We start from the raw sequence: 11,388 nt of genomic DNA on the forward strand, positions 1-11,388 counted from the left end.
CACTGGTGCTAACACTACAGAGTGATGGGTCTAGTAGAGAGCCATTAGGCACTGGAGGTGATTTTAATGAAAATGGGAGACGCTAAGTGCGGGATATGGAGTGTATATACTCACTCGCTCTCTCTCTTCCTCTCTCTCTCAATCTCCCTCCCTCTTTATGAGAGATGAGCTCTCTCATCTGGACCTTGTTATTGTCAGCGAACTACAAAAGCGGTGCATTAGCTGACTGCTCTGGACACACAGAGACTTTGATGTTTTCCTCCAACAGTGACCAGCATCCTCTTCTGAAGTGTGGGCTGGGTAATAATACTGTGTGTATCTTATATACGCACTCAATAACGCAGAGTTAAGGATGCGAGAGAAGAAAAACACATTTAAGATGTCAAACTTTTTAAGTCATGTTTATCTTCTGCGTAAATGTACAAAACATGGGAGATTCATAGAATAAGCGAACAGCATAGGTTATAAAATAACGAGTTTGAACAGTAGGTTGCATTTGCAGGGATAAAAATGTTAAAACAGTTTAAACAAGTACTGTATATCATAAATATATTTTGCCCTCATTTAAATATTCCCTGCTGTAAACACAAGCAACAGGAAGCACGTACGTTTTGTTTGTTAAATGAACCAGAATGCGGTCTCTAAAAATGCATTAATATATGAAAAGGCTGTGTTGTATTTCATTGCATTTCAGCTTGAACACATGCAGAGGCTGGTGAAGCCCGTCTTTACCTTCATATGCTCAGACACTGCGACCATGTGAGTTCGCGAGGGCCAAAGGCCCCGTCAGGAGGGGCCCCTCTCTCACACACACACACACACAGTATCACACAACCGATGAACACACCTCAGTGGAAATAGGGATGGTTTGGCACAAAGGGGGCTCCTCCTCCACTCGCACAGGGCATTATGACTTAAACAGACCGTGCCTCGAAACGCCGTCCGTCCCTTTCATCCGACATGTCCGTCGGGTTTCAGCGCAAGCGTTTCTTCTTCGCTGGGCCCTGGTTGCCGAGCTCAGCTCTCGGCTCGCTGTACTGCACCTGTAAAAACAAACAGCTCTTTGGTCAGACGCAGGTAATCGGAGCTGAGGCCCGCTATCGGTAATGGCTCCCCTGAGGAGAGCCGGTGCAGGGGGAAAGCCAGGCGGGCGCGGCTGTAATGAATCATTTTTTAAACACAGGAGCAGAGGGGATTAATCACAAGGAGGAAAGATTTGAAAAGTCAAGGGTTCCGTACCGACACAGCGGTGACTACACCACCCCCACCTATATGGGAACTATACCGGTTGAGCAGACCCGCTGTCTTAGGTCCTCGCAAACCGAGCAGTTGCGAGTTGTGTCCTTCCTGAGAAAAGTTTGTTGGAGACTAATTATAGCAGCTTGTAGGCAGGAGTACGTGCCTGTATAGCTCCGGCTGGGGCATTGCGGTTACAGATGATCACACACTTCCCCCGTTTCAGATGAACATGCTGTTTACTTTACTTAAAGCAGGGAGTGAACTCAGGTCGGAGGTGAAGGTCGTCATGATGAAAGTAGAGTTTCACTGAGGAAACTGAATAAAGATTTTTCCTGCAGCTCACAGCTTATCTATGTACAACTACTAGACTGCAATTAAACATTCAGATCTGGCATTCAAAAATGCATCTTTTGAACATTTAATAAGAAGTTGCTATATGACTAAAAAGTCAGTCCTTTTCCTTCTGCAAGAAGAATCAAGTCATAATGTGATGGTTCGACATGTGAAAATGACACTTTTTATCCCATGACTAATAAATGGGATAATGTACCGAATTTTAAGTTGCATTCCACATGCATTTGCATTTCAATTACAAACTTGCTGGCCATTCAATACTAGTGGTTGACTGAGCTATTTAATACACTATTAGACAGAACTGTTAAAGGACACGGTATATGAACAGGTATTATAGCATTTTATAGCAGACGCTGTAAAATTTCCTCTCATGATGTCAGCATTCAGCAAATATGCATTTATATAATTCAAACCAATCTTTAACTACCTAATAAATATTAATTTCCGTGAATCTTGCAAACCTCTGAAAATCCAGAATTTTTTATATTGATTATTTTTTAAATGATTTCTAATTGAGTAAATGTTATGTAAAATAATTATAAATTTACTTGCAGCATGTGTTATTTACTATCTTTTTTAAAACTTGAAATTAATCACTGTGGTATCATATATCGGCTTTATATTGGTCATCAGCTCTCCAAGATATCGGAAAATCAATACTGGTCTACCACTACTCAATACATGTATCATAAAGAATATTTTGGACACATTATCGAGCCCAAGTGCTCCTGGTTTTGTAATAACCTCCAAAAGCATTCACTATGATTTCATCATAAGCTTCTAAAAATGGCATTAAAGGCATCTTCTCTTGTCCAAGGCCACCGCGCAGTCCAAATGACATACAGCATCGACAAATAATTAAATACGGCATGAGGCTGATGGGACTCGAAAGCGTGGAGAATGCGTCCAAATGCTTTTCTTGTTTGTTTCTCCTCTAAACAATAACCTGGAGGTGTATCTGTAAGGTACGGACTGCACACTAATTACCAGGCCCTGATTATGAGAATGGGAGATGGAGCACAAGGGAACAAAGAGACGCGGCAGCCTCAGAACATGAAACTGTCCTCAGAACTGACAGATGCTGCTTATTTTAGGACAGAGGGCCGCTGTATGAAGTCCAGTTTTGAGGGTTTGCGTTTGAAGAACAGCACAGGCACTAATTGCCAAGTCATTTTCGGAACCGTGAGACAGGAGTCAATTTGAGCTTTTGTAACGTGCCGTTTATTTGGTCAATCCATTTTTAGCATAAATGTTCGGACATGTTAAACTTAACGGGGACAGCGAGGATTTGCATACCTTTTTGGTCTTTATTGGTATGCTTAATGACCACTGTGCCGTTTTATTGGCATTTTGTTCTTTAAAAAGTGCCATGCACGTTTTTGCTTTTTCTAAAGATCATTCTGTCTTCCCATTTTTGGTGCGTTCCATTTAAATGAACAGCAGGCAGTTCATCCAACCACGAAAACATACTTCAAAAGGCTTAAAAACTCAGCAATGGTTTCCATCTTGTTTTGCCAACTTGCTGCTTCCACATGCCAAAACCAGTGTGTCATGCTGGCTTCCTCCAACCACACAGACATATGTTAACGTAAAGTTGCAGAGGTTCATCCCGGGAGGTTCGTCTGAGCCAATCACTCATGCTCTCCAGTATCTAAGCATGACAGGAAGCACTGACAACAGTTAAATAGCCTTGATGATGGAGAGAAGTATCCTACGGAAAACGCTTCGTGACAGCAGGACCTGCTTTGCATCCCGACTTCAGAATCTCACTCAGGGTCCGAAAGACGGAGAGAGACTCTCAGCGTTTGGCTGCACGTCCGCAGGCTTATGATGTAACCCCGAATGACATATCAGCCATGGATAATGTTTCATCACATATGGCGCCCAGCAGGACGGCGTTGGCTCAACACTTCATTAATCGAGTCCTCCAACCTGATGTGACGGGGGCCGCCACACTGCCAGCGTGCAGACACCGACCCCTTAGCCAATCCCTGAACCCTCTACAGCACCCTTCTTTTATCACAGGCCGACAAAACTGATAATCAGGGACAAGGCTGAAGCGTTACGGCCGAGGATAGATCAGAGCGGACCCCATCCAGGCAGCCGGGTGACTCCATCAAGACATGCTGGGAAATAATTGGGCCGGGGGCCGCCTTTAAAGGCACGAGTCCATTAATAATCAAACACAGCCAGAGGAAATATCCTGGATAACACTTGGGAATTCTCTTAGAGCAAATAATGCAGACATCTTCAGGGAATTCCTTCCTTGTCTTTGTCCCTCCCTCTACCTCTAAATGTAAAACTGGACCCTTACCTTTTGAACATCAGAAGGCACCCTCTTGAGAAAATCCAGTATTTCATTATTGTCAATGGCATATGGATTGAAAAGCTTCTTGGTAAATTTGTTAACACCTGTGAAAACAAGCATGCATTAATAAATAAAGTTATCCGCCGCACCTGCACGTATCTTACTGACAAAAACCTTGACCCAACAAACATTTGTCACGTTATCTGCTATATGAATATCATTCTGCTATGTGATCTTACGTGCATATAAATAAATACTTGTGGTCTGCTATACGGTCATCACGGTTCATTCTACTGTATGATGCCATATAACTGCAACAGTGACATCGAGCCAACATTGAAAACATCCCACATTATCTGACCAACAAATTTTCATAATTTTCTCATTTGAAGATAGAAACATTCTTTAAAAAAATAATAATACGTTAATGCTCATAAGTTCATCAAGTACACCATACATTGATCAAAAGTGACAATAAGACATTTATTATGTTACAATAAATACATTTTTTTTTAAATTTCTATTCACCAGACAATCCTGAAAAAAATATGTATCACTGTTTCCACAAAAATATTGAGCGGCACAACTGTTTTCAACATTGGTAATAATAGGAAGTTTCTTGAGCAGCTAATAAGCATATTAGAATGATTTCTGAAGGATCATGTGACTGGAGTATTGGCAGCTGAAAATTGTAGTTTTCTATATTCTATTTTAAATGTATTTTAAATTGCAATAATATTTTTACTGTATATCATAAATGCAGCCTTGGTAAGCAAACAGACGTCTTTCATAAACATTACTAACCCCAAATATGTAGAATTTCATATTTAAGGCAAAAAAAGTATTTTTTATAAGAATGTGTACATCTCTTTCTTTTTTTTTCCTGCACACTGTAAAACCAATCATCATAGGTAAAATTAGGGGCATTAACAGCAGAATAACTTCGCTTACTCTTTTTTTTTTTTTCCTTACTGTACATGCATCATCAAACTTTCACAAGTTTACAAAGCCTCAGTCAGGAGAGGTGCAGCTGGCCTTCCCAGCCAACAGCGGATCATGTTCATGATTCTGATCAGCTGTCACAGGTAGAGTTATGGAAATGGATCACTTTTTAAATAGCTTTCGTCAGGCATCAGTAAAAGATTCGAGCTCAAAGCTCAGAGACAGTAAAGTGTGACTCTTTCTAAAACACCTCTGCATGACTTCCATTTAAAAGAAAGTGGAGACAGCTTAACAGCAGCATTGGAGTATCACGCATGATTGGGTGAAAGGGCTACACATGGTATCTCACTTACTTACCCCACGCTAAAACTATGTAACGCAGTGGGATGTAGTACAAGGCGGCAGTCGCCAGAAACAGAACCAGGCAGGTCAGGAACAACAAGAACGGTACTGCCCAGTTGAATGTGCTGTCGATGGAGACACAAGCCGAATTAATTTACACACAAATTAAATGTGCATACTGTACAAGTACATACATGCTATATTAATACATGTACAGTACTTATTAACAGTTCAGGTTAACATACACCTTCCTACATCAGAGTTTTAGTGCAAAATAAAATACAAATCTAAGATTACATTATTATAATAAAGCCATACGGTTTTGAGAAGCCATCAAATTTTGGAGATTGAAGGTGTAATAAAGTAGACAAAAAAGTGCATTATTATATGAAAAGACATGAATAATAATCACAATAGGAATAGGTCACTTAAGTAAAAAAAAAATGGATTTGAGGATTTAGATAAATCATGTTAGTAAGGTATTTACCAACAAAGAAATCTTTGGTCTTTATAAATTAATCCTCTTATTTTCAACTTGAATGTGCCACTAAAACAGTATTTTTAATAGAGGGTTCATAAAAAACAAAAACGATGAATGAATCTATTCAACAAAAAACTTAACACAGTATGTAAGCTTATGAGCATAACTGCATACGTGAGCTTCATAAGAGGTATAAAATGCACTGTTCTTACTTTTTCACTCTTTCCCCAATGCAAGCCACTTCATCTAAAATGTTCTGAACTGTAAGCACAATTTCTTGAACCATGTGGATTTTTTCCATCAGTCCTTTTTTCTCTGATTCCTGAAGAGAAAGAAAAAAAAAAGACAGAGACTGATGAGGGAAGTCAGCTGCTAGACGCCGACAAAGGAAGAGCAGTTTATTTCCAGAGTGTCATCACCAGTATTTCATCTAGTCAATGGCCTGTAATGAGCTTCTGTAACATCTCCTCAGACGTGAAAATGTGTCAGCCTCTCCTCCAGAGCTGTCACGGATCTGGGAGTATTTCAGCATTCGTCAGGCGCAAACAATAAAGGTGCATCACAATCAAAGATTAAGCGGAGGAGGAAAAAGATGTAAAAATGGCAATCAGAAAGCATACAGTGAGAGAGAGACTCGGGAGTTCTTGAACACAGACAGCATAAGACGCCAACTTGCGAGGTCGTCTAATCCGCAAGTCTCTGCCGGGCAAGTCTTGGCTCGTTTCCTGGGGTGCGAGCTTTTTTGAGTACCAGTTCTTGGCATACGAAAGCTAAGAGTTGCCCACCTTATGGCAAGATTGAGTGCAGGGTTGAAATCATTGGATTTATCGTTTTCTGTATCTGAGCTCGTGGGAGAAAGATTGCAATGTCTGAGTGTAATCCTGTTATACAAAGCAATGTTTTTACTTCTTGTAAGAGAGATGGGAAATCCCATTGTCTTCTTGTATTTGATGCATCACACAGTATTGGGTTGCTGTGTAATTCAGAGACATTGGCTAAATGGACTTTCGATGAGGAAAAAAAAGAAAGAGAGAAATTCTATTCCATTTTACTTTAAGAAGATTGCTAGGGTAATCTAACGTCCAAAGCAACATGATCACATCAGAGATTCCTCCGGCATAAGAGCCCATGAGTATAGTTCTCCAAAGGGGGAAGAGAAGAAAGAAAGGGAGAGAAACAAGAAGCCCTCACATCAAAAGGAGAAAATAATGACAGGAGTAATGACGGAGCGAGAGAATAAATTAGAGTATTGGGGGTGGTGAGAAAGACAAACGTGTGATCGAGCACTGTGTATGTTTGTCTAAGCGACCGTCCCCCAGACAGCGGCCCTGGTGAGTCGGCCCCTGGGAGTATTGGGGGGGGGGGACAAACGTGTGATCGAGCGCTGTATATGTTTGTCTAAGTGACTGTCCCCCAGACAGCGGCCCCGGTGAGCCAGCCCCTGGGAAAGCTCAGCCCAGACTCCCCACTGTCACTCTCCATTCGGCCCCAGACACAGGAAACCATAGGAAGCCAGTCATGCCTCCACTCAGCACTGCAGCGGCACACAGCATGTCCTAACATAGAGACTAGGATATCAATCAAAAGAAAATCAACATGCCTCCTGTTATGAGTCATTTCAAATCCCTGCTTTGTGAGGAAAGTGTCAGAGGAGGATAAAGTGCAGAAGAAGATTTATTCTTTCAGTGTATCAACTGTGTTTGATATCAGCTCAAATGTCTTTAGTGTTTCTTTGCTTAATGAACAGCGTGACTCGAGACCAACCGCAAGAAAAATGAACTTGCGGTGCTCCCAGAACATGTTTGAACACTTAAGTCATATATTATATAACAAAATATTAAATCAAGTGGCATTTATTTTAAATAATCACAAAGTCTCTTTTCAAGGAAAACATAAGTTTGCTAGGTTATTAAAAAATAATAATAATTAACTATTAATAAATATAACAAAAAGTTTTTTTCTGGTCCTTTCTACAGCTCGTGAGATCTTAAACTTTGCTATCTGACAGAACAGATATTTACTAGGTAAACCTATGAGCACAATTGAGTAGGGGTGTAACGGTTTTGGGGTCATGGTTCGATACGAGTTCGGTACAACAGGAAATGTTTTTTTTTTTCTTTTACTGAGAGTATTGCTACATGCATGTAGCATGAGCAGCTGTTTTTGATTTGAATTAGATTGTATAATTTAAAGCTAAATTATTTGTGAAATGATGCTACATAAGACAAAACAAAACAAAACCAGCAGACGGACTGAATGAAAATGCCAATTTATTCTCTGACAGCAGGTGGCGCTTATGGAACAGCAGAGATATAGTGCCTTGTTTATCACTGTAAACAATAAATATGCATTATATGGAGGTAAGAGGAAAAGAAAATGCCATGGAAAAATTAAGATGGCCAGTTCCTCTCAAAGGTACGTTCATATAAACCCGTACATATTTGTTTTCCTATATTTCAAGCATCACGAACAGTGAGATTGATATCCCTGGTACAGTATTTTCTCCTCTTTACGAACTTTATAAAAATTCCACACAAATTGCATGTGGGGAATTGATTGCAATGCAGTTTGTGTGCAATTCTGGAATAGAGATCGGCCAAAATCAACTAAAAACCCCTTCCGATTAATAGCCGGTCAACCGGTGCACCTCCAAAACCTGAAACTTTCGCAAAACAAGCAGGCGGTTCTTCGAGCCCTTGCGTGCCATCTGAACTCTCCATTCTTGTTTTGGGTTAGTGCATAGATTGTCTCTTCTTCTGCTCTTTCCTGTTGTGACTGTTATCGTTGCATTACCATGCGCGCCCCCTTTTGGATTGATTGCCAGTGACTGACTGTATTGGTCATCTGACTGCATGAACCAAACCGTGACATCTGTACCATGATGGTTTGTGAAGAATACATGTACCGTTACACCAGTAAAAAGTATGAAATTTTTACTTTTTTAGTCTTTCCCCAATGTAAGCTACTTAATCTAAAGTGTTGTAAACCGTAAGATTATAAAAGATCTACTGTTCAGTACTAAATATTTAATGTGATGAGCACTACATTTGGTTACTCTGCAAGAACACAGTCGCACTGACTTAATACATCGACTTCAAACTAACTTGGAAAAAAATGGGGTCCCACTTTAAATTAGGTGGCCTTAACTACTATGTACTTGCATTTAAATTAATCATTTGGTACAATGCACTTATTGTGTACATACATGCTTTTACATTGTATTTGTATTTTAAAAATACCTGCACGTAATTACATCTGAAATTAATTTCTGTAATTGCATTTATAATTACACTGTTGACCCATCTCTTACACCTTAACCCATCCTTAAACCCACCCATACCACCAAACCTGTCCCTAACCGAACCCACAGCAAAAGTGTTTTGCAATACAATATGAACACAATAGGTAGATTGTACTTATTTGTTGATGTAAGTACATAGTAGTTAAAGTGGGATCCAAAATGACTTAGAAAAGTGGCATCAGTTCCATAGGCCTTTTTGTTTGTTTGTTGGCTTTGCTTTAATATCTTATCTAATCATATTTTTAAGTGTGATTTAAAGTGTCCAAAATCTTTTTGGGTCACTACTGTACGTGTTATGTAACATTTGTCACAGTTTGCTTTGGTATGGCTGCAAGTTTTTAAAATGACAAACCTCAAATATTCATATTAATGGAGACCAAAAGATAACACTGAAAGCATTCATAGAAGCACAATATACAAGTTCTGTGGACTACTGTGATTCATCTCCCTGAACCCCTTTGAAGTCAAACATCCTTTTTTCCGCCTCTGAGGTGGAATCAAATTTTTTAGCAGAAATAAACTATCCGAGCTACACGTCTACTGATTAGAAAACCTGTGTCAGATCATATTCTCAATTCAGATGAAATTGTCAAATAACTTTTATGTTGGCTTAATAGGGAACAGATTGCACAAAGGCGAACAGAAAATGCAGTTTCACAAGGATGCTCGGCACAATCAAAATACCGCAAGGCAGGGTTCATTTAACATTCCTTTAATTGAGTAAATGGCATCAAATTGGAATATTCATTCAAAGCTGGTGCAAATATTCGCGACTCACTTATTCCACAATGGAATAACCAGAGGAAAACACCTAAATAAAACACCTGCGTTATTGTCAAAATGTGTTGCAAATGGGTTTGTTAAAGCTGACAACTAGAGTACAAACAAGCACAAAACACCCAGCGCTCCCAAATGGATATGTCACAGGATTGTGCACTCTAGAATACACAATGATCATGACATCAACACTCTGTCTTTGTGGTATGTGCTGAAGGTGATATGTTAGATGTGAGAGGGGAGAGGGCTTGCGGGTTAGGAGACCACCGATGGTACCCTGGGGTGTGGCGGAAGAAGGGGGTCAGCTCTCTGCCTGTCTAACCAAAGCGTGGTACTCTTAGGTGACCTTGTGCCCAGGGCCAAGTGAACAGGGCCTCACTGGTCATACAGGACACACATCCAGCGGGTTGTTTTCTCTTCCATCCTCTTGTTTTCTGATGCGATAAAACCAGCGTCAACAAAATTGATACCGAAAGCCGAAGGGAAGATTTGTTAATTTCCCTCTCTCCCCCAGGACAGATTCGTGCTCATAGAGGAGATCTGTTGTGTATTATTTCTGCAGTATCGCGGCCTCTCCTATCTGCTTTCTTTAGCTTCATTCCATTGCATCTGCACCGCTCGGCTGCAGGTTTACATATTCACATCCTCCAGGGGAAAACATACAGAAAAACGGGTGGTAATCGTAACTTTCTCAGAGGGGACAGCCTTTATCCCCATGTTAACCAAAGAGTAGGAAAAAACTGCGCTTTTGAAGTGATCAAATTTAACACCGATCATTCTCCAACCCCAAAACATTAGCTGCGATGACTTTGATAGGAAGTGTAAAGCTAGACTGTTTGATCTGCCTGCGTGATACCGAAGTCCAAGTGAAAAAACAAAACGGGACTTTGAAACAAGCCATCTTAAATTAGAGCTGACAACTTAAAATAAACACAGACATCTGGGTAATTAAATAAATGAAAGGAGATATTTCATTTACACAAGACGTGAAAGGGTGTAAAAACACAATATATATCACTAGAAAAATACTGTTAATTCCGATACTCGTAATTCTAATTAATTAATAAAAATAAATAATGAAATAAAAATAAATAAATGCATAGGAATGGAATCACAAGGTGTAATATTTCAGGCTAATTATATAAATAAAACTAAGCTAATATAATTTTATGACATTAGCTTAATTTAAACGCACACATTCACAATCCACATACTTATTAGACTTTTTTTTTTTCTTGTTTCTCCCTCTAAGATATATTTTAATTGTTTAGCTGCTGGGCGTAAGCTAATGTGCTTTCACACACATATCATGCATTTCATCCGTGAATTATCTGCTTGGCTTGGATAGGATTTGGAAGAGGAAGCTGTTTTTAACAGAGGGGTTCCTCTCAACAGATGAAGCTAGCCTGCGGTCATCATAGCAGAATATATTGAGCACATTATGGATATGAATCCTAGGCCCTAGCCATACAGCGCAAGGGTCAGCGCTCGGAGGCTCAGAGCTGCACACTTCCGCACATCCAAGTCAGAAAGCAATAACGCATTATCTTCCTGTTAACCCGTTCTTCTCCGAATCAGACAGCGTGGACTAAAATGATTATGAGCCTGCCCTGCTTCATTATGAATTTATTCAGCACTCGGCAT

General features: G+C 40.0%; 1 protein-coding gene across 1 annotated transcript in view; it reads right to left on the reverse strand.

The window, feature by feature from the left end:
• Positions 1-416: 416 nt before the first annotated feature.
• Positions 417-11,388, reverse strand: part of LOC107693040 (multiple C2 and transmembrane domain-containing protein 2-like) — a 55,211-nt gene continuing 44,239 nt past the window's right edge. Inside the window, exons 20-23 of the mRNA XM_016492282.1 lie at positions 5,879-5,988; positions 5,201-5,310; positions 3,908-4,005; positions 417-1,043 (exon numbers count right to left, since the gene is read on the reverse strand). Of these exons, the coding sequence (XP_016347768.1) occupies positions 975-1,043; positions 3,908-4,005; positions 5,201-5,310; positions 5,879-5,988 (387 nt within the window). The 3' untranslated portion in view covers positions 417-974. The remainder of the gene's footprint in view (positions 1,044-3,907; positions 4,006-5,200; positions 5,311-5,878; positions 5,989-11,388) is intronic.

This window comes from Sinocyclocheilus anshuiensis, unplaced genomic scaffold (assembly GCF_001515605.1).
Source record: "Sinocyclocheilus anshuiensis isolate Anshui unplaced genomic scaffold, SAMN03320099.WGS_v1.1 scaffold959, whole genome shotgun sequence".
NCBI lineage: Eukaryota > Metazoa > Chordata > Actinopteri > Cypriniformes > Cyprinidae > Sinocyclocheilus > Sinocyclocheilus anshuiensis.